This window comes from Nycticebus coucang, chromosome 7, assembly GCF_027406575.1.
Source record: "Nycticebus coucang isolate mNycCou1 chromosome 7, mNycCou1.pri, whole genome shotgun sequence".
Taxonomy (NCBI): domain Eukaryota; kingdom Metazoa; phylum Chordata; class Mammalia; order Primates; family Lorisidae; genus Nycticebus; species Nycticebus coucang.
In genome coordinates this window covers 5741967-5765839 of record NC_069786.1, presented here as the reverse complement: position 1 = coordinate 5765839, position 23873 = coordinate 5741967, and the positions used below count along the sequence as shown (strand labels likewise).

Below are 23873 nucleotides of genomic sequence, written 5' to 3'. Positions count from 1 at the left end.
CCCAGCCCCTGCCAAAAACTGCAAAAAAACCCCAAACAAATAAAAAGCAACTTTGGTACACAACGGTATTGACAGTGGCACACGCTGCGTGACAAATGTGCAAACGCTGTGTCTGGGGCTTGCACCCCCTGGGTGTGAGCCTGCAGGTGTGCTGGCTTCTTGAGACCTGAGCTTCGTGATGCCACAGCGCCAGTGTCATGGGTCTAAAATCTGATCTGAGAGGAAACCACACACAAAATGAAATCCAAACAAAATACAGGCTTGGCGCCCGTAGCTCAGTGGTTAGGGCGCCGGCCACGTGCACTGGGGCCAGTGGGTTCAAACCCAGCCTGAGTCTGCTAAACAACAATGACAAGAATAACAAAACAAAACAAACAAAAAAGCCAGGTGCTGTGGCTGGTGCCTGTAGTCCCAGTTACTTGGGAGGCTGAGGCAAGAGAATCGCTTAAGCCCAAGAGTTGGAGGTTGCTGTGAGCTGTGACACCAGGGCACACTACCCAGGGCAACACGGTGAGACTCAGTCTTGGAACAAAAAAACAAAAACAAAGGAAATAGAAGCCTATGTCCAAGGTGAACAACTAGAAGGTTAAAAGCAGAGTCCCGAGTGAGACCCACAGGAGGATGGCCCAGCACACACTGTCCAGGAGGCGCCTATTGAAGGCAGCTTCATAGCTTGTCAAAACTCCATCCCTGCGTCAGTGAGCGGGAGCTTACATTGATGACAGAGTGCACATGGTAAAACTAATGTGTCAGTGTGAGGCCAGTGTTACTGACCATGGCTCTCTCCTGACACTGTAAGGGCACATCTATGATTTAGGAAAAGCAGTTACTCTACCTACTTTTAAAATGCCCTAGAGAGGCATTTTACCTCATATTTACCCTAGAGAGATCCTATAGAGATGAGAAATACAGCTACTAATTAAACTTAGTAACTAAAATTAAACAAATACAATATTTGAAAACAAAGCTTCACTGTTTATAAAATTTTACTTCACCAAATTTTATTTTTTCTTGACATAAAAGAACTTCAAGTTTAAATCTTCCATGCATGCAAAGGGAATTTGTTTGTATAGAAAACAGGGTCATAAGTTTTAGTTCTAACAATTGCTTAAAGTCAATGTCCTTGTAGACAACCCTTGTCCAGTTATTTTAGTCAAAGACAGAAGTGATTTTAATATTAGACACTCTGCTAAATCCCCAATAGTTGCCGAAATTTGTCTGATGCATTTCAGAACACTGCATAGGAAAAGTCTTCTGTGCAAGAAACAGACTAACAGGCTGCACACTTCACCTCTGGGACCACTGCCTGCCTTCTCCCCAGGCATTTCCCACATTCTGAGAAGACACCACACCTTGCCCACTGTCACCCCCCCTCATCCTTTCGCCCTCTCTATTCCCTGTGTCCTGGCCACTGCCAAGTCTTGGCTACCTGATTGCCCAGCGCCTGGCTGAGCCCAGTGTGAGTTCCATGGGTCCTTGCCCCAACCCCCTTTCTGACCATCCTCTTCCTCTTGGCAACTCCACCCAGGCATTCAGCAAATGCTTTCCCTCGGAAGTCCACGGGGACCCTGGCTACACCTCCCAGCTATAGGCTGCCACCGCCAAGGTCACCAAAGCTGCCCAGAGGGGCCTTGGCTACTCCCTGCATAGAAGCCTGTATGGCCCTGGGGCCGCCATTGCTCACCTGGGGGCCAGCTGCTGGCCTCCCAGGCCAGCTCTCCGGGTCCAGCCTCCCTGGGCTCCATCTGGCACCCCCCCACCCCCATCCCTGGCTACTCCCGTCCCCAGTGCGGCAAGAACGCCCCTCTCACTCTGTACTCTCCTACCTCTGTCTCCTTGAAACTCCTCACGTTTCCCTCCTTCCTGCTGACTAGGGCATCGGCACTAGGACAGAGGCCCTACCCGCCGTCTTCCCTGAGCAGAACACCTATGGGGTTCATCTCCTGCTGTGCAGTCCTATGATCACCCACTCAAGGCCCTGGCCTGCACTGGATCTGTTCTATGGTATATGTCGAGTTGTGATGGCTTTTACTTTATTTATTTATTTTTTGAGACAGAGTCTCACTTTGTCATCCTCGGTAGAGTGCTGTAGCATCACAGCTCACAGCAACCTCAAACTCTTGGGCTTAGGTGATTCTCTTGCCTCAGCCTCCCGAGTAGCTGGGACTACAGGCGCCCACCACAACGCCCGGCTATTTTTTTTTTTTTCCCTGTTTCTTTTCCTTTTTTCTTTCTTTTTTTTTTTTTTTTATTAAATCATAGTTGTGCACATTAATGCAATCATGGGGCACCATACACTGGTTTTATAGACCGTCTGACACATTTTCATCACACTGGTTAACATAGCCTTCCTGGCATTTTCTTAGTTATTGTGTTAAGACATTTACATTCTACATTTACTAAGTTTCACGTATACCCTTGTAAGATGCACCGCAGGTGTAATCCCACCAATCACCTTCCCCCCTCCATCCCTCCTCCCCCCCTCCTCCCTCTTCCCCTTCTCCCTATTCTTAGGTTATAACTGGCTTATAGCTTTCATGTGAAAGCCATACATTAGTTTCATAACACCTGGCTATTTTTTGTTGCAATTTGGCCTGGGCTGGGTTCGAACCCTCCACCCTCGGTATATGGGGATGGTGCCCTATCCACTGGGCCACAGGCGCTGCCCCATTCTGATGGCTTTTAAAATGTACTACTCTGTACTCTTTGGCAGCCCCTGAGGTTCTGAGGGTGGAAACCATGCATCACACTTGTCTGGCCCAGTGCTGCCATGCTGGCTCTGGTGTGCAGGTGACATGGGCTCCAGGAGAAGCCTGGCTTTCTGATCTCAATGTGTGCAGATCCCTGTGGCCAGCAGATTCTCACATGGCCCTGCACGTGGCACGAGAGGACTGGTGCAGCCACCACAGACGGCAGACGGGCAGCGCTCCTCCCGGCTGCAGGGCTGCAGAAAGGCCCAAGGACAGTGGAAGGTAGAAGAAATGTGCTTCCCACCAGCCCAGCAAGGGGGAGGAAAGATGAGTCCTTTCACTTCTTATTTAAACTGAGGAGAATTTGGCTTTGAGAGTTGATAGCTCACAAATCTGGAAAATTAGATTGCACATGCATTTCTGCATATATTATGTGAAATATTTTTAAATTGAGCAGAAGTAAAAGAAACCTATTTCTCTGCGGGACTCTGTTCTTCCAAGCCATATGTGTGCTGTTACATTTTCTGACTGGTTGCTGTTTTGCGGGGCGGGGTGTACGTTTTTTAGAGGCAAACCTGGACAAGAATATCTAACCAAGACAATGAATAAATTGTACACCACTCACCAGGAGGCATCGTGCAATGTTCTGGGAACACTTCCAGGGCGCTCCTCAATCTTTCAATGTCTTGCAAAAGTAGCAGCGTTTTCATGTGATCAAGAATGAACACATCCGAGGGAGGGAGGTGGTGCGACTGCAGGTGGTTAAGAAGCTCTTCGGTGGTTTCCATACTGACAGCAGAATCTGGATCTTTGGAGATACCTAAATAAAATCAGTATCACTTAGAAGTATAGTTCATAAACCAAAGACAAGCTTGTCTCTTAAGGAAAACCTCAAACATACACTTGTACATAAGATGAGATGTGTGGATATAAAAAGCCATGGGAGGGGTAATCAGAATAGAACTCGGAGATGGGAATAAGGCAGCGGACGGGGCAGTGAGGGGCGCTGCAGAGACATCCTGTGCTGACCTGCCTGACCCCGTGAGACGCCCACCCCGCGTGAAATGTCCTCAGAGACGCGCTCAGCACAGGAGCCGCAGCAGGAGCACTAGGCGCGAGGCCAAGCTCCATATTTGCACCAACCGTTCCCTGTTTAGGGCACTTCAAGAAACACCGTGAAACACAGGCCTGGCTCCTGCTGTTTGTGTGAAGATAATGCATCTTTTTCCTCTGGCTGCTTTGAAACTTTTTCTCCACCCTTGGTTTTCGGCAGCTGGACCAGGACGCTCTGGGTATGGGGGCTTCAGTACTTCCCTTGGTGCAGTCTCAGACCCTGGCTCTGGGAGCTCCCGCTCCACTCTCACCTCACTTCCCTCCGCCAGGGACCCACCTGTGGGGTGCTGTCGAGGGTCCTGCGTCTTCCATCCTTCCTTTCTCCACCCATCACTCGGAGACTTCCTTTGTCCTGTCTTCCCAGCTACTTATTTTCTCATTCTCTTGAGTTCTCAATCTCAGTTAGCATTTTTCTCAGGACTACAATTTCCACTCAGTTACCTTACTAGATTCTAATTACCTGGTGAAAATCTGCGATCTTCCGCCATCTCCCACTTTTAAGCTTGCCTGGTGACATCAATAACCCTGCTCCCGAGGCTCCCCTGCTTGCTCTTCCTCTCCTGGTTTGTGGCTCCATAGTCCTATCTTTTGGCATGGCTGGGACCCTGTTGCTGAATATGTATAAAAAGTTGGGGAGGCCTTGGATGATGGTGTTTTCCCTGGTGAGGGCTCTGCCAGCAGATGGGTTGGGCCAGCTCAATGTGCCCATACAGGGACCCAGCTGGCCCCAGGTGGGGGCGTCATGTGTTTGGTGAAGGACTGTGGAGCCCTGGGCTGTCCTGTTGCTCCAAAGGCTGAGTCGGCTCTCAGCTGCTCAGTACTTTGAGGTGCTGAGAAGCTGGGTTCTGGGTTCCTTTGCCTTCACCCTACAACTTTAGACTCCAGCCAAGGCCCCGAGGAAGACCTGGTGAGGGACGCGTCTGTCTGGGAGTCCCATTCTCACCAGCCCCTGGGCCGTCCGCTTCTTGCCTCCCCATCCCATGAGGTTGACAGACATTGTGGGGTGGTCTAATGCTGAGGGCTCCACGGTGGCCTGCAGGCCCTCTCCTGGTGCCACACCCGGAAAGGGCAGGGCCCCCTCGTGGCTTCTGGGACTTCTGTCTTCCCACGGGCTTGCTTTTCAGTAGCTTGTACATTCCTTCCACGGAGTCTCCTTTTTACTCTGGTTTTACGTTATTCTAGGCCTGACTGTTGGTCTGCTGCAAGCACCACTCACAGGCTGGAAAACCCAGCAGACCTCTGGAGCCCCAGCCTGCCCTGATGCGGGTCAGTGGGGCTGTCCTGCAGCATCAGGGTGTTTGGGTTTCCAATCTGTTAGTTCAGACTGCTGATGAACGTGCCACAGAGGGAAGGGTTAAAGTTACAGGCAACCATCTTCTTGGTCAGAACCAACCTTTAATAATGGTATTTCTGTATCATTGTTTACATCAGTTACTCCCCAGTCTTGTTCACAGGAATACTGTCTAATGTCTTGTGGAAGCTGGGATCTACTAAACCCACCCCATTCCCCTGAACCTACTACTAATGTCATTAAAAGAGGAAAACAGCTTATTTTGAGGACATTTGTTCTTGGTAACCATGCTGGCCTCTGGTTAGTGCCCACTTCTCTCCAATCCGTGGTCAAGTGTTAGTGACGGGTAATTCAAATATGGGCACTGTCACCTGTGAGGTTAGACCTACTTTCACTTTTATAATGTGCACTAGTCCAAGCCTTTGCTCAAAATGCTTCCTGAAAAACCCTGAGCTGGTCAGTTCCTTGTGGACAATTAGGGGAAGCCACACTCTCCATCAGCTATGAACACGGACAAGAGCTCCTCTGAGCCAGCACTCTGGATTCACCTTTACCTGGACATACAACCTGTACAACCTGCACACTCCCACACCGAGCCCCAGACCCGCCTGTACCCAGAGCTGGGCTTTGCCTAGAGGAGTGTGCCAGGCCACATCTTGGATGGAAAGAATTTTTGTCTTAAATCTATTATTATTTTTTGAATATTTTAATGTGTTTGATGTTTTAAACATTTACATATTTTATTATATTTATTTCTCTTTGCAAATGTTTAAGTGGATGCCGTTATGCGAAAGAAAAATAGAAAAAAAAATCATACCATCATAAAAATAAATTTCTTGTGTGGACTTCAAAAACTTTAGGATACTCTCTGTCTTTTCACAGGTAATTCTGACATCTTCCTCACTGGCATCTGTAGTGTCCTCCTCGCTGGCCCCAGTAGAGTCCGGCTCCCTGGCATCCGTGGTGGGAAGGTCCTCAGCCTCTGGGGCGTCCTGCCCTTCCACGGCTCCTGCACCTTCCCGCTCACTGCTGCCCTCCTCTGGCTGGTACAGAAAACTGACCCCAGAGGCCTTGGTTGCTAAGCCAGCTGCTTTCTTCCTTTTAATCTGCTGTTTCTTTTTCAGTTTCCTTTTTTTATTTTTACTGATTGTGGGGCCATCTGTGTGCTGTGGCTGTAATTTTTCTTGTAAAAGACACTGCTGTTTCTCTATCTGTGCTTGTTCCATGTAAGTACTGTTGGGATTTTTCTTTGATTTACGCTTTCTAATTCTTCTTCTCTTTGGTTGATCATGAAAATCCTGATCTGTTAAAAAAAAAATTCAAATACAATGATTTTCAGTACACTGGAACCATAAAAAACTTACAAGGCTAAATAAATTTTCCATCAGAATCTTATAGTTTTAGTAGAGTAAGAATTTAAACTACTTACCAGTGATTCTCAGGTTTACCTCACAGCAGTTACACCATCAAAGATCTGGGACTAACCATAATAAAAATCAGCAGCAATTTAATTATAATATGTGGTGTGTTTTTAAGGATTTAAGAGTTACTGAAGTTTTATTGAGGGTAAAATTTCATTCCTACGGCCTTGGAAAGAAAACCCTTATTTTTGGTGTTTTACAGTTTAAGTCCCTTCTAAGAGTTGCTTGTGTGTGAGAAAAAAAAAAATGATGAGTTGCAAATCTGAGTCAGCGAAAGGTCACGTGTGACATGAAGATTATTAATTTGGACTCTAGGTGGGCAGAAGCACCTGGAGCTTCCGTGGAGGTCGAGAATGTGCTGGGAAACACAGCTTTCTGGCAGAAGAGTCCTGAGTTGTAACTACGGCTGATCCAAACCCAAGCAGGGGCTTCGCTGGAGAGGAGCCTCCGGGAGGGAGTCTCAGGGCTGGGAGGAGACACACACGGGCGGAGGGGAAGGGAGGATGTGCCACGTGGGCTGGGCACAGCTGAGCCCCTGGCCACGAGGAGGCCTGCCTAGGGTGTGGGGCTGGCAGAGGATGGTGCAGCGGCACTCAAGGGTGTGTGCAGACAGGGAGAGACGTGACCCTGATACCCTACACTATGTCCGTGCCACACTATACCCTCTGTGTCATGGCCAATATGGGCTCTCAGGTTTTGCCTGAAGAAGTCTGGCAAAACCACCGACCCGTGCTGGGGTCTGGTGTTTGGACAGTTCTAACTTACAGAAAGTTCTTGTTTGATCTTTCTGAGCTGCAATATCCCCCATCCCACACTGTGAGAAATGAAGATTAAGGAATGTCCATGAAGTCTGTGAAACACTGCATGAAGGCAGGATGTTACCGCTCCGAGTAAACTTGACGCCCTGCAACTCTGACTCGGGCTTTCATTTTGCTCTCTCAACACAACTTGTGTCATCTGCCCTCTTTTGTGGTCTTCCAGAACACTTTTGTATTTCAGCTCAGATTCCTCCATAACCTCGAGGGCTTGGCCCACAGAGGCCACATCTAAGCTGCTGGATGTGAGCCCACAGGTCTGTGGAACCTTTTGGACTCCAGGTGGGCAGGCAAATCCACTTGCAGCCTGAGGCCCTGCAGATGTGACGAGAAGTCACATCCAGCCTCTCTCACCTTGAAAATACATAAAATATTTTTCCAAGCGTTAAACCTCATGGCTTTTGCCTGACATAGATGGCTCCCCACTGGTCAAGCAGCATGTCGCTGCTGATTTCTGAATCGGAGGCCTCTTCCCTCTGGAAGCACAAGGTTCTGACATCTATGGATCCCCAGCTTGGACCTGCATGAGGCCCAGGCCTCTCAAATTCATGGGGGAATTCATTTGGAGAACACTTGTACAGAAACTGCGAGGGGGAGAAGGGCAGTATCTTGACAGGTGTGCTCTTGGGGGTGAGGCTGTTGCAGGAGTCCAGGAAGGGTAGGCTGGCACTATTCTCTGTGGCAGGGGACAGAGCCACGCCTCTCTTCTGCCTCTTGCGCACCAAGGGCGGTGTGTCCAGGCCCAAGCGCCTGACTTCAGTGCCAGGGGAGATAGTGATGAGCTCACCACGGCTGCTGCAGCTCAGGTCTGAGATGATGTGGCTGTCCAGGGGGTACTCAGTCACAGTGGGCAGGCTGGCGGGGTGGCAGGGCCTGCTGCTGCTGTGATGCCTGGGGCTGGGCAGGGCTGTTGTTGACACTGCCTTCCATAGAGCCCACAGTGAATGCATTTTACCTCCTCCATTGTCATTGGAGTTTTGAATGTGGGGTCTTCCATTTCATTTGCAGGTGTCTCTTGCCCTCAGGGACTTGCCAACTACAAGGACAGCCCAGTGCTGAGCACAGACATCCCTGAGCAGCTGGGCCCTGAAGCTGCCTGGGAACTTTAATGTTCAAAAAAGGACTGCCGTTTATGGCATTAGTTTTAATCTCCAAGGTTCAATTAAAAAGAGCAAAGCTAAATTTCTCCCCATCAATGTCTATTTAAAAAATAAGCTTGACTTCACTAATTGGATAAAAATAATACAGAGGGTATTTATCTCCCCAGAAAAACTCCTCTGGGACTGATGCTATAGTTTGTAGGGGACCCTTCTCACTGCTAGGAGCAGGGTGAGGGCACCAGGCCTGTCACCAGCGTCATCCTGCTCTGTTGGCCCTTCCAGCTTGTCCAGCCAGTTACCAGCCTTATAATCTGGGGTCCGTTCTCTTTCTAAGTGGTGATATATGCAGCTGCCTGTTAAGAATGATGACACTACGGACCTGTCATCTTTACGAGATTACAAAATCATAATTTTAAAAGGAGGTGAAAAAACAGGCTATAGAACAACACACAGACCACGCCTTTCCATGCAGATGTGCGTGTATGTATACTTTGGAAAAGGAAAACAATGTACGTTAAAAGAAAATATTGGAAGTCCAGACCCAAGATGTTTACTGCGATTATCTTTGGGTGATGTTAAGCATAGATTGTTTTGTTTCCACCATATTTTTCTGATTTCTAAGTTTAGGGCACTGAGCAGATACTGCTACTTTTAATAAGGAGAACATCATTTTAAATCCAATCAAATCATGATATCTCAGAATTTATGGGATATCACTAAATCCTGCTTCAAAGGAAATTTTTGTATAACTATCTCAGGAAAGAAGAAAGGTTAAATCAATGATGTAAGCATTTACCTCAAAGTAGAATAAAAACAAGCAAATGAAACCCAACGAAAGTAGAAAGAAAGAATCTAAGCATGGAAAACAAAGAAAAGGGAAATAGTACAATAGAGAGAAATCAACGAGCCTCAAAACTTTGAAGAAAGAAATAAGACAAATAACTGTGAGACTGCTTCAGAAGGGAGAAGGTAAAAATAACCAACATCGGGGATACAAAACATGCTACTTCAGGTGCTGCTGATATGAAAGCTGAAAATAGGCCCGACTCCGTAGCTCAGGCTGTAATCCCAGCACTCTGGAAGGCTGAGGCGGGAGGATCACTTGAGCTCAGAAGTTCAAGACTAGCCTGAGCAAGAGTGAGACCTTGTCTCTACAAAAATAGAAAAATTAGCTGGGTGTCGTGGTGGGCGCCTATAGTCCCAGCTCCTCAGGAGGCTCTAGGAGGAGGATCATCATATAAGCCCAGGAGTCCAAGGCTGTAGTGATCTGTGATGATGCCACTGTACGCCAGCCTGGGGACAGAGCCAGATTCTGTCTGTCCTTAAAAAAAATAAAAGATTAAAAAAAAAAAGGGTTCTACAAACAACTCTATGCAAATAAATCAGAAAACCTGTAAGAAAGGAAGAATTCTGAGAAAAGTACAGTTTATCCCATAGCCCTATGAAGAAACAGAAAATCTCTTTTTTTTTTTTTTAATTGATATCGGGGTCTCGCTCTGTCACCCAGGCTGAAGGGCGATAGTATCTGCACAGCTCACTACAGCCTCTAATCCTTGGGCTGGAGGGCCCTTCCATGCCTGTAATCCTAGCACTCTGGGAGGCTGAGGTGGAGGGATTGCTGGAGCTCAGAAGTTTGAGACCAGCCTGGGCAAGAGCAAGACCTTGTCTCTACTAAAAGTTGAAAAACTAGCGGGGCATTGTGGTAGGCGAATATCGTCCCAGCTACTTGGGAGGCTGAGGCAGGAGGATCGCTTGAGCTCATGAGTTTGAGGTTGCTGTGAGCTCGGCTGACACCATGGCACTCTAGCCTGTGCAAGAGAGTGAGATGCTGTCTCAAAAAACCAAAACATTGACACCAATAGATGGTAAAATCTCATACAGGTATCAAAGTAGAAATCAAAAGGAGAATCTGAATCATACAGGGTATCCACAGAAACCCATGGTTAGCATCACATGTGATTGCAGAACACTGGAAACCCTTCCTCAGACAGGAGGGTGGTGACGCCCATCACCTGCGGTCACTCTTTCTGGGGGTCTGGGCAGTGCAGGTGTGAGCAAGAGAGAGAAGGTGTGCGAGAACTGTAAGGAAGAAATGTGACAGTGACCACTGACGGGGGAAATACATACACAATTCAAAGGACTCTACAGAGGAGCTCTCTGTCACGGGTGGGTGTGTGCAGACGAGGTCTGATGATTAAGTTCAAGGACTCACCCTAGAAAAAGTGTGATATATCTCACTGCTGAATATCACTACAGTCACCTTCGAGATGCTCCCCTTGGGAAGCTATGCACCAACACCAGCACCTAGTCCACCCTTCACAGTACCTTTTCTAGGATGAATTTGCAAACTTGTAAGGCCTCATATGATGGCAGCTCTGAGGGCCATTCCAGAAAGAGTTCCAAAATTGCTTTGAAGTGCACAGTAGGCTCTGGTGCCTGGCTTGCCCAGGGGAGCACCTCAAAGGGCACCGTGATGATATGCAGCAATGAGGTGGTATGTAGCAACTTTTCTAGAATGAGTTCACGGACTCTATTTTCGGACCTTGTCCATGAGTAGAGTACTGCCTAGCGTGAAAAGGAAAACCACCAACACACACGACATGATCCACTCATGAAAGTGAGTGGAAAAGCCTAGACTGCCCCCCCATGTCTCACGGACCACGGGGGTCCATTCATACAGATTCCTGGGGAGCAGATCCACTGAACAGTGCAGGGAAGGGCAGGAGGGGCCCTGAGGAGACCTGGCTGTGCTGGACGTGGTCACTATTTTGACTGTGACAACAGCGTCAGAGGTGACACTTATGTCAAAACTCGTTACAATGCACACTTCACACCTGTGCAGCTATGTGTTCACTGTACCTCACGGAACTGTTCACAGATCACATCACAGTATCTGCCCAGCTCTGCCACACTGGCTTGGTGGCCTCTCTCCCAGCTCCCCTGCTATGCTCTTGCTGTAAACAGGATGTGAGAAGTGGCCCCATCCTCAAGTCCCCACGTGCCAGGCCCTAGGAGTGCTGCCCACTAAGATCTTGAAGGTTCTAATGCTTCAAGACAATGAGGCATGGTAAAAAATACCTACTGAGCTCACAGAGAAAAGTCACAGCCTACGTAAAACACAGCCTACCTACAACTGTGGCAAGAGGTATCACCATGGGCTGCCACATTTGGCAACTGAGAACAGAGATGTTTGTTTAATTTTCACATAGGAGGTGGAGAAAGGTTTCCTTGGGGACTGAAGTTTCAGGAAGAATGCGAGGCTGATAGTAATTTAGAAAGCTGCATTTCTCAAATTAATTTAGACACAGTAAACTTTCACAGGCTGTGCCACCAGAAACCACAGAATGCAGTTACTGAGCACTGTCCATTCAGCATACCTGCTTCTTTATAAGGGTGCTCACCATTACGTTGCTTGGCTTCTTGCCAAACCAGAAACATTCTTAAAAACAGAACAGCGTTCACATCTGTGTGAAAAGATGCCCATTGATAAAGAACTCTCTGCTTGGCCAAGCTTCCGTGAGGTGCCTGCACCTCCTCCCGTCCCCCATACCTCTCACCCCCAAGACCGGATGTGTCCTCCTCCACTCCCGGTACTCCCACCTGTCCTCAGCAAGAGTCCTCCCAGGGCTTCAGCCAGACCCCTGGAGCTCCTCTCAGTGACCCCCCCATCCCTGACCCCACCTGCTCCTCAGCCCCCACTTCCTGGGCGAGTGTCTGGAACTTCTTTTTCTTTTCCACCAGACATCGCATCACTCACAGTTTCAACCTCAGGGTTCCTCAAGTCTGATCAAAGGGGAGGATCCCCAGAAACCAGGATGGGGGAAGAACCAATCCCCACTTGCACTGGCCCAGAACACCAAGGAGCAAACACCAACTGGGCTTCACCTGATGACTCAGAATCCTCAGCTTGATCTTGTCTACTCCAGGAGTCCCGCCTTGGAATGAGGCCCCTTTACCGCAGAACACTGGACGCCCACAGCCTGCTGCACACACCCTGTCAAGGCCGCAGGCTGACTCCTCACACCATGCACAAAGCCACAGGGGAGCCAGGGGCAGAGCTGAGGCCTATTTATAGTCAAGAGTGGTCAACTCTGAAAATCTGCTATGCCTAAAGCACACCTTTTAGACATGCTAATTTTTAAAATAATCACAATTTGTCAAAACTCTCTTAGCTTCTATTTGGCACCTATGTTCTGATGAATTGCTGGGGTAGAAACAGGTACCAAAAATAGCCACAGCCCTCAGCGTCTTCCAACTCACACAGCTGTGCCACGTTACAGACAAACACTAGGTGTTTGGAAGGGAATGAGAGTTTTATTCTAGATTCAAAGCTGAGGCCACAAATGGCATCTGATAATTACCCTCAAGCTAACAATGTCTCCGAGGTGCTAAGCAAAGAGTAGTTTCCATTTAATGTCGATCTGAACCATACACATGACAGCAAATCTTTAAAACGTGACGAAATATGATGAATCCAGTTACTTCAGGAAGATACCTTGTAATAACACATATGGATTATGCACATTCAGCAGCGTGAGAATTGGGGTCTCACAGATATGAACACGGAGGGGCAGAGAGCACATCCAGCCAGGAGGGCCCCAGGTAGGGAGGCTGGAGACCCTGAGGGACTCAGAATGGACAAGGGGTGGTGGTGGTCAAGGGGATGGAGGCAGCCATCTTCTGTACAAAAGACCTGCCCACAGACAGGGTTTGTTTTTGTGTTTGGTTGGTAATTTGAGGATAAAGTTCTGGCCAAGTGGCATGGGGTTGGGGCAGTAGTGACCCAAGGGGACTGGGGAGAAAAGGACTGCATGTCTGGAAACAGGTGTGTCATCCGGGGGTTGCTTTAGCCACAGATATCACTTAGCTTCCGATTCCAAATGACACCAATCCCGATGTGGTCGAAATGGGAGCTGAATTAAAATGCAACAATCCGATGCCAAGTTGTTTTTTTTTTTGCAGTTTTTTGCCGGGGCTGGGTTTGAACCAGGAAAGCTTGGTTCTACTCTCCCAAGTGAAAATGTTCTTATCTTTTGCTAAACTAAATATCTGCTTTCCTAAATATGCAGTCAAATATACATTATTTAATCATCTTCAATAAGATTAGTTCCTATATTCCTCTGAAGACAGATTTTGATGCCAAAATACTCTCCAAAATTCTTAAGGTTCATTTAATAGGCTTTAATGATATGTATTCAAAAATTTCTACCTTTCATGTTTGTGCATATTTGAGTCTTAAAAATTGACAGGCACTTACAAGAAAGAGTAGCCAGGTGGTGCCTCCCCCATAAAAACACTTTGATGGGTATTTTCAAAAACAATTCACATTTGGATTTGATAATTGTCTATGATAACTTTCCATAAAATGACCAACAAAATGATACAAATTTCATAAGCAATAACACAAATGGTTTAAAATAGGGCAATAAAGTGCTGCACTCCTTAAAACCATCAGAACCGTGAATTAAAATAGATAAAGAGAAATGTTTGATGTTTAAAGAATGAGAAAGTTAAGAAAGTAACTAAAACAGTTCTAATGAGGAAAAGACATATTGAAATTATTCAATAAACATGAAGCTGTAAGTGATTTAAATAAAGTACATACATTCTCACAAACACAACTGTGTTAACATGAGGCCGGCCGCAGCACCGCCAGGCAGGTGTGGGTGATCTGCAGAAAAACCTTCCAGATGAAGCTCAGGTCTCCAGATGGAGAACAAAGCAGGAAAAGGCGTGTCCATGTCCCGCCTCCCCAGACCCTGGTCCAGGAGTGTGGTAAGGTGCCCAGTGTACCTGGGCCAGTCCAGGGTCTCAGGCCAAGGTCAGGCCCTAAAGAAGTGGCACAGACAGGGGACGTGCAGCAGCACACGGACTCCCAGGTGGGACAACTCAGGTCCAACTCACGGATTCAACACTGGCAGGGCAAAGACCTACCGGCTGCCAGTAGGTTCCCTGCGCACCACGGTGGACTCCAGGTGACAATGAACATGGCACCCATGAACTGTGACAGTTATGACAATAGTACCCAGGGACCAAGTCAGTAAGGATGATAGCACCAGGAGACAGAGACAGGGAGGAACAGGGGAGCCAAAGGACCGAGAGTGTGAGGACCAGGGGACCCGGGGGATGAGAGTGTGAGGACAAGGGCACCCGGGGGATGAGAGTGTGAGGACCAGGGCACCCGGGGGATGAGAGTGTGAGGACCAGGGCACCCGGGGGATGAGAGTGTGAGGACAAGGGCACCCGGGGGATCAGAGTGTGAGGACCACGACACCCGGGGGATGAGAGTGTGAGGACCAGGGCACCCGGGGGATGAGAGTGTGAGGACCAGGGCACCCGGGGGATGAGACTGTGAGGACTAGGGCACCCGGGGGATGAGAGTGTGAGGACCAGGGGACCAGGGGGATGAGAGTGTGAGGACCAGGGGACCCGGGGGATGAGACTGTGAGGACCAGGGCACCCGGGGGATGAGAGTGTGAGGACCAGGGGACCCGGGGGATGGGAGTGTGAGGACCAGGGGACCCGGGGGATGAGAGTGTGAGGACCAGGGCACCCGGGGGATGAGAGTGTGAGGACCAGGGGACCCGGGGGATGGGAGTGTGAGGACCAGGGGACCCGGGGGATGAGAGTGTGAGGACCAGGGCACCTGGGGGATGGGAGTGTGAGGACCAGGGGACCCGGGGGATGAGAGTGTGAGGACCAGGGGACCCGGGGGATGAGAGTGTGAGGACCAGGGCACCCGGGGGATGGGAGTGTGAGGACCAGGGGACCCGGGGGATGAGAGTGTGAGGACAGAGGACCTGGGGTTAGCGTGGCTGTGCCTATGAAAGTCCCTGACACCATGAAGTATTAGGTACATGCTTCTTTTTCTCTTGGACTCATGACTTTGAGTTGAAAACTAATTCAAGGCTCAGTTAGTTCCGGATCTTAATTTAAAATGGAGCTACAGGGAACGCTTGGCTCTGAAGACTCTGGCTCATTTCTCTTCCTCTGTGAAGATCCCTGTTTTCCTTCCTGGGACATCTGGGCACACCCCAGGGCCTGGGCCTGGTTGTAGGGGGATGGCAGGGTCCCTCTAGCATCAGGGAATTTGCACATTTTTTCCTCACTAAGTTCCTGCCTTCTCCTCATATCTCATTATGAAACACTGTTTGCTGAAGAAACGTAATCAATATCTAATAAAAGTATTCATACATCACTATCATTATAACATAGTCACTGAAAGCTAAAAATAGGGAAAAAAGGCTTACCAAGATCTAAATGTCTGTCTAACCCACATTTCTTACGACGATGTGAAATGATGGTTTGGAAACTGAGTGGCTACATTTTTAGAAAACAAACAGCAACCAGAACAAAGTCATTATCTCTCCTCCACTCTCCCCAGGCAGTCATTGCCTGTGCGGGTCCCACCGGTGCACAGCCTCAAGGTTCACACCAACAACTGTCACACCTGTGTCCTTCTGGGCTCTCTGGTGTCATCAGATCAGTGAGAATCCAAGGGACACATGTGACCCCACACACAGTCCCAGCTGCTCACAGGTCTCATCTCACACATGAGGCTTCTGGGCACCCCAGAGTGGGACCCTAAGGTGGTGCACCCAGAGTAGGAAGCAGCAGCCCAGGAGTGAACAACCCTCACCTGACCTGAGTGAGGACCAACCCTCACCTGCCCAGAGAGTGAGCATGGGCTTTGACACAACTACAACCAGTCAGTGGGTCCAGAGTGAAACTGCTGCCGGCTGGCTCCGCCCTTAAGTGAATCTGGACTCGGCCGGGACTCTGCCAGCCTCATTAGTCCAGGGAGTGGAAGCCAGCCCACCTACTGCCTGGCTTGCCAGGATGGCAGAGCAATGTCATAAGACAGGACCCTCCAGCAAAGACAGAAGCTGCCCAGGTCTGGACAGCGCCAGGGAGGTCTGAGCACCACGGCAGGGTCTGTGCTGCTTGCAGGATCCATGCTGGGACTGTGTGTTTGGCTTATGTTCCCAAGGCCAGGGCTGAGTCTGTAGCTCCCGCAGTCATGCTCGGCACTAAAATAAAACCACCAGCTTCCCAGGCAAAAGGCTGGATTCTAACAGCTCTGCTGCTGGTCTGGGCACAGAGCCATGTCAATACAGGAAGCCCTTTGGATTGGGAACCCAGTCTGACACTTGCTTTTATAAATAATTACTTAACCCCATTCACAAAATATCAAGGTGAGATTTTCCTCCACCCTGAGGGCTGCAACACCCCAGGGAACACAAAGTGAGATGCTCATGTTTGTTCACATTCCAATAAACCAGGTTTCATCAGCACGTAAACATGTGCGTCTGCCTGTCCAGGGAAACTGAGGCCTGAACAAGTAGGGAAGGCCACGGCCAGCACACGGGGCTGTGGGGCTGAGGGCCCAGGTCTGGAGGAGGCGGAGTGGACCTGCCAGCTGGACACTGGCAGGATTGTGAAGGTGGCTACAGCCTCATGTGGTACATCTCTGACAAGCTGAACTCTCCACGGGGGTCAACAGATGATGTGCCAGGGATAGTGTCAGCCTCACTGCATGGTGCAGAGCAGGTGCCAGGGTGCAGGAGGGTAAGGACCTGGGAGCCTGAGGACAGGGAGCTGCGAAAGCACAGCCAGGGCAGACAACAATTTTGTCAAGGTGGGCAGGGGAGATGGAAGGAGGTCCTGCAGCTGCTGTGCCTCTCCCACAGGGCAGGCCACCCTCCTCTCGTGCTCCAGCCCTGGCTGCTGCCCTCCCTGCCACAGGCCACCTGATGGGGGGGGTCCTGTTCCCTTCATTATAGACGCCTGAGGATACTATGTGGGTCCCTCCCTGCACTGCAGGTGGGTGGCAAGAACCCTGAGAATGAGGAGCCCTGTAGTACCCCTGGGAATGGAGGCAGTAAAGCAAAAACAGAGTGTTTGAGTTCATGGGCAAAATCTGAAAAGGGACGAAAGTTGTAGGGAAATTGTCAAAATACCTCCAAGGAGGTCACTGGGAAGGATCCCCCAGGGAGGAAAGGCAGGGGGTGTGTTGAGCTCTGTCCAAAGCCCCTGGAACTCTGGTCCCAAACCGCTCACCCTGTGTGGTTCACCTGTGGCCTGCTGGGGGCACACAGGGCTCCTCCCGCACAAACATGCATCCGAGGGCCCAGATGTCCTGCCACACAGCTAGTGCCTCACACACAAGGCGGAAGGCCGGCTCCGTGATCCATGGCCTTGACACTGTTACTTATTATTTATTTATTTATTTGAGACAGAGCCTCAAGCTGTCACCCTGGGTAGAGTGCCGTGGCATCACAGCTCACAGCAACCTCCGACTCCTGGGCTCAAGCGATTCTCCTGCCTCCACCTCCCAAGTAGCCGGGACTACAGGCGCCCACCACAACGCTCGGCTGTTTTTTGGTTGCAGCCGTCATTATTGTTTGGTGGGGCTGGGCTGGATTTGAACTTGCCAGCTCAGGTGTATGTGGCTGGCGCCTTATTCTGCTTGAGCTACAGGCACTGAGCCTGTTATTTATTCTTTAGATAACTCATCAGCCACCCCTAAGGCCACCTACACACAAGTCTGCCCAGTGAGGATGAGCTGCTAAAGCCAAGAGCCCTCTCTGTCATCTTTGCACCAGTGGCCTGACCACTCAGCCCAACACAAACACTCATGAGGTGCAGGAGAGTGCGGCAGCTGCTGGGCCTTGATTACTCTGTGCACTTTCAAAAAGGGTATGAGGAAGCTCAGAAAACTCTGTTTCAAGGCAACAGTTTCCTTAAAAGAAACTCTCTGGATGCATGTTTCAAAAAAGAAGGAGTTTAGCAATTAAGAATGAGGAAAGGTAACTAGATGATGGAGCCCAAAGGAAACAACTGCAATGAAATAAATAAATAAAATAAAATAAAAAAAAAAAAAGAGAGAGAAGGTGAAGTCTGAGCTTCCTGGCAGCCAAAGCAGAATGGGTCCCGGTGAGTAACGTATTTTTTTATCCATGAATAAGAGTTCACTAGCTCATAAGAACCAAAACACTTTTCAGCATTGAACTCTAAAGGGAATATATTTCACCTGGATTTTTATGTAATTGCTAGTGACCGTACAGTAAATTAGGAACAAGATTTTAAATAACAGTTTTATAAAACAAGCAAAAACCAAAAACCACTAAAATACTTTCCATGTCTTAACTAATCTGCAATAAAAGATAAATGTAAAACATGAAATTCCAAAATGATATTTTTATAGAGAGGTATATTAACATAAAATGAGGCATATGGTTTTCCCAGGATCTGGCGTGACATAAAGTCAAGTGTTTCTGAAACCTAACATCTTGAAGGGTCCATGTTTCCCTTGGGTGGGACTCTCTACGCCCTTCGTCATAGGCTGACAGGCTGCCAACAGATAAGTTGCTGGCCAGTGGGTAACTCTTGAAAACCTGGGGGGAAAAGGCACGTTGGAGACTGCATTTTCTTCTAAAAATTAAGTAGCAGGGCTTGTTTCTTTTACAGCAGCTCAGGGACACATACCCCTCCAGCAGTCGCCGGAGCCCCGGCATTGGCACAGGGGACAAACAACTTGAAAAGTTAATAAGAACTATATTTCTATTTTCCGTAAGGGGCTGAGCCATGTACCAAGGACACCAGGTCAAAGGATCCAGGACAGTCCTGAAAGTAGGCATTTGGCCAGTGCTGCTTGGAGGGGCCTACAGGGGCTGGAGGCCAGTCTCGGAGGCTGAGTAGCCAGGAGGGGCCAGCCCTGGGTTTAGGCACCACGTCTAACCTGCCTTGGCTCCTGTCCGCATGGGCTCCGATCCAAGTCAGCCTCAGGGTTATCCCTGCAGAACGGGCTGTGCATGTCCACCCAGAACCATGGGGATCTGTGGCACGGTGACTGGTGAGCAGCAGCAGCCACAGCAGAAGCAAATGAGGCATTTCTCCTGCACATTTCTAGAATTACTACTTAATTGATTTGTGAGTCCTGTGTATTCTAAGTGAAAGTCAGCGATCAGAAGCGTCCTCAAAAACTTCCCTGAAGAACTGACCTTCTGACCTGCCTTTGCCAGTGCTCGTTCTTAGGCTCTTCTGAGAACAAACCCACCCCTGGGCACTGCCCCACCCCCACTCCCACGTGCTGCTGAGATCCCACCACCATTTCAAACACCCTCCCAAGGGCAAAAATATATTTAAATAAATAGATAGGAAAAAAGCAAATCAAAGCATTTTGAGATGAGTTACAAGTGTTCAAAGGTAAAAGATACTGATCTCACCTGAATTTGATTAATAAGTTTGTGCAAAGCTCTTCTGAAAGGCTGTGTCAGCCTCTTCAGCCAGGGCTAATGTCCTGACCTGAGCTGAGGGGCCTCTCGTGAGACCCACTGCCTGAAGCAGAGGGAGTGGTCCAGTTGCAGCTGGCAGAAGATGAGGCAACGTTAGGGGTGAGTGAGATGCCCACTGAGGCCTGAAGCCTGCAGGAAGCATGTTGGGGAAAGCCCAGGGCACTTCACTAGGAGCGGTGTGCTGGAAGGGAGACAGTGTCATAGCTCCCGTGGCTGTCACAACACTGGGCACTTCAGCCTAGGGGCTGGGCTGGGGCCTCTCATCTCAGCCTTCCTAACTGCAGCTCCTGAGCCTCTTTCCAGAGAGGGTTGTGCCCATACCCTGAAGACAGTCACATTTCTATGTGTTGTCTGTGACAGCCCAGAGAATGGGCTCAGGAGCTTCCAGAGAGCTAGACACATGGGGCCTAGGGACGCAGCCAGGGTAGGGGCACTGAAGCTCTGCCCTCCCTTGCTGACACAGCTCCTGTCCACACCCTTTCTAATGCCCTTTATTATAAACCAGTGAGCTGCCAAGCAAGTTAACCACACCCTAGGAGAAGTGGACAGATCCACAACTTGAAGCCAGTGGGTCAGAGGAACCAGAGCCCCACTGGTACCTGGGGGTCTGGGGGACTGAGGACACTGGCCAGCGGGTCCATTTGCTGGGGACCTGGGCAATGCTTGGTGGTGAGCAGCGACCTATGCTTGGCCCCAGAAGGCTTCCGTGCTGATGGCTGTGTATGTGAGCAGAGAGGAAACTGCATTTTTCTAAACACTGGTTTCCCCGTTTTTGGTTTTATGATTTCCAATCTTTTAATTATGAAGCTGGAAAGATCAATACACTAGAAAACCACGTTTTCTTGATAAGTAAGTTAATTAAGGTTTACAGTATAGAGTTTCCTAGTTCATACATGTTAAAAATCACCTGAGGAAAATTTGTATTTGAAAATTCCAAATTTCTCTCAAGAAGTTTTCAAATGGTCTTTGTATGGAGAAAACCCTTTCACGCTCAAAGTAAATTCCAAGAAAAACCCTTTCATGCTCAAGGTACAATCTCAGCTCCTCCTGCCCCATGGGGACCGGCTGAGGGTGAGAACCTTTCCCTTCATTCATGAGACAGTCACCAGCCAGAGAAGCTACAAAATAAATGACTCCTTGATCGTAAAATTGATATATAATCTCAGAAATTTTGAAAAACTTGGAAAATTAAGGAAAACAAGTTCTATTATACCAAGACAAGCACTGTCAACATTTGTCACATTTAATTCCATGTTTCTTTTAATGCAGCAACAAATACAGCTATAATCGTATTCCCACTTTAAATCTCCCCTCCGTCAGAGCGAGGTTTCCACACCCATGCCCACTGGCTGAGAAGGTACCAGCACGCATGAATGCGGGTCGTGCAGGCCGGGGACTCACCACACCCTTGCCGCACATCTGGACTCAGCTCACTTAAACACTGGGACATGGGAGGTGGCACTGTGTCTGCAAAGATGCTCCCCTCCCGCCTCAAGGTCTCACCTTCTGAGCTCTCACCGCTGGAAACGTTCTCAGGGTGCCGGCTGTGGTGTGGCTCTGGCACACAGGGAGCATACCCCTCTGGAGGCAGACTCACAGTGTAGAGCCGCCTCCCAGACTGGGCCGTAGTGTCACCATCTGCAAGAAAAAAAGGAACATAGCATGAACTGGAGAATACGACATAGGCAATTAGGCACTTGTTCACCCTGATTACATCAACAGGATTTCTCCAGTTAAATTCTGTAAAGACATGAAATCAAATAGCTCAACTCTAACCACTGATATAAATACTGATTTTAAGATGCCATGTATTTTCCCAGAAGAACATTCACCTATATATCCAGCAAGGCAGAAGGAATGATCTATGATTATTTAAATTCCTATTAAATTATCTATTAAACTTCCAGGTTTTCATAATATGATACGAAAACATAACTAATTGCTGAGTATGCAGCAGAAAATATAAACGGTTGATGTAACATCTCCTTTATCCCCACATCGTGAATCTCAGTGTGTAGTCTTCTGGAATTTTTATCCACACGTGCTAACATGTACACACTGTGCACACACACAGACACACACACGGGTATCTTCGTGGGATCATGGCACATACATTTTATTATGCATGTATACAGATTATACATTTGTATCCTATCTGTATAAAATCATTTAAAAGTAAATATAATATGATAGAATATTACGATGTCTCTAAGTCTGTATCTGCTTTTAGTGGCTGCAGTCTCCCGTGGTACAGGAAATTAGAATGTAATCAAAGACACCACTCTCCAAACGGGGACAATGAAGGTAACTTCAAGCTGTCACTCTCACAGGCAGCAGCCACAGTATCACTTGCCATGTAGTACCTTTTTGAGAACTCAGACTTTGGTTCTTTTGGATAAATTTCTGGGAAGGGAATTGCTGATTTGCAGAGCAGGTTGTCTGGAAGGGCCATGGTGAGACGGCCACGTCTGCCCATACCCTGCCGCAGAGCTGGGCGGCAGTTCATCTCTTGTGAAACACGGCAGAGTTGTGCTCGAGTACTTGACAAATACAGGCAAATATCTCAGTTGGTCTTTTCATGGATAATGTGCATTTTATTTTTAAAACAATATGGTAGAGATTGAGCAAAATAACTAATATATGATAGAATGTGTGGTTTCAAGATATTTAAACATAAAGATTTTCAGTGTAAAACTTGAAACATTTCCAAATTCTTTTGATGTCAGTGTATTTTACTTTTTTGAAGCTGAGTTGCCAGGATCCTACTTCTGGGATTAATCTGATTCACTGCAGTTGATTAACACTCACGTTATTTCCTGCCAGAATCCAGGGGGATGGAGACCTGACCCATATCTGGCAGCATTAATATTTGATCAATTTTCACAGAATAGTTTTGGAATCTTTAATCAGCTAAATCGTTCTTTTTTTTGCAGTTTTTGGCCAGAGCTGGGTTTGAACCCGCCACCTCTGGCATATGGGGCTGGCGCCCTATTCCTTTGAGCCACAGGCACCGCCCAAGGCTAAATTGTTCTTAATAAGAAAGTCAAACAAAACTTCATTGTTAACTTACTCATTAGGATGAACACCGCAGGCACCATGGAAGTGAAGCAATGGGAAATATTCATGCATTTAAAAAATGAGCTAAAATGCAATGTGTCAGGGAGACCATCTGCCTGTTAGGAAACTGCACACTGAATTAAAGCTGGGCTTCTAGGCGGTGAGCAATAATGCTGCCACCTCAAAATGAAGGGTGTGGAACATTATCTCAGTTTGTTCATCTGTAAATTAAGGTGGCCATTTACAAAATAATAACTTTGGTCTAACTTTTAAATTCTTTGGGTAATTTACAGTCCACTGTGAGGACATGGACCCCTTACTCAGCAGGGAAGAGATCAGTTATGTTGATGGCACAGCCACTGGCCAGAGGATCCTCCTCCAGTTGTCCTCTCTGATCATGTGCAGAGAAGTCAGTGTCTTTCAGCACAGCTCCTGGGACCTCTGACCCCTTGGACAGGCCAGAGAGGTCAGATTCTAGCCCCTGAGGGTGAAGGTCCTGAGAAAAACTGAGAGAGCCAGTGGCCTGAGTCTGGGCAGGCAACGAGACAGCCAGGCCGCTGGACAGCGTAAAGAAGACATGTCCACAACACGAGCCCCCCACCAGTGGAAACACACTTTTCCCAGCCGCCCTCTGTTCTGTTCTGAAGAAAGCAATAATGAATAAAGGAGAGCATGCTGATCCCACACACGAGTCAACCAGGTGAAGAACTGCTGGCTGGGGTGTCTGCACCTGACCGGTCCTTGGCTGCCCACTAGCTGGGCTGTCTGGAAACAATCCTGCCTTGCCCCCCCCGGACAGCTGGGATTATAGGCCTGAGCCACCGTGCCCAGCCGATACTGTGTTTTTGATTTCAAGTCCCACTTGTTCATTGCTAGTGTATAGGGAAGCAGTTGACTTTTGTATACTACAACCCTGCTATAATCCTTAACCCTGTGTTAGTTCCAGGAGATTCCTTCTTAATTTTTTTCAGGTTTTGATTAACTGCCTTTTCAAACTTTGTTACTTTGACTGAAAAACAAGTATATTTTTAATAGGTAGGACAGGTATTGCTAGGGCTGCCACTACATTACATCACAGATTGGGTGAGT

General features: G+C 48.3%; 1 protein-coding gene across 1 annotated transcript in view; it reads right to left on the bottom strand.

Moving 5' to 3' along the window:
• Positions 1–23873, bottom strand: part of ERICH1 (glutamate rich 1) — a 48739-nt gene that overhangs the window by 2035 nt on the left and 22831 nt on the right. Inside the window, exons 3-5 of the mRNA XM_053598118.1 lie at positions 21231–21365; positions 5912–6397; positions 3316–3510 (exon numbers count right to left, since the gene is read on the bottom strand). Of these exons, the coding sequence (XP_053454093.1) occupies positions 3316–3510; positions 5912–6397; positions 21231–21365 (816 nt within the window). The remainder of the gene's footprint in view (positions 1–3315; positions 3511–5911; positions 6398–21230; positions 21366–23873) is intronic.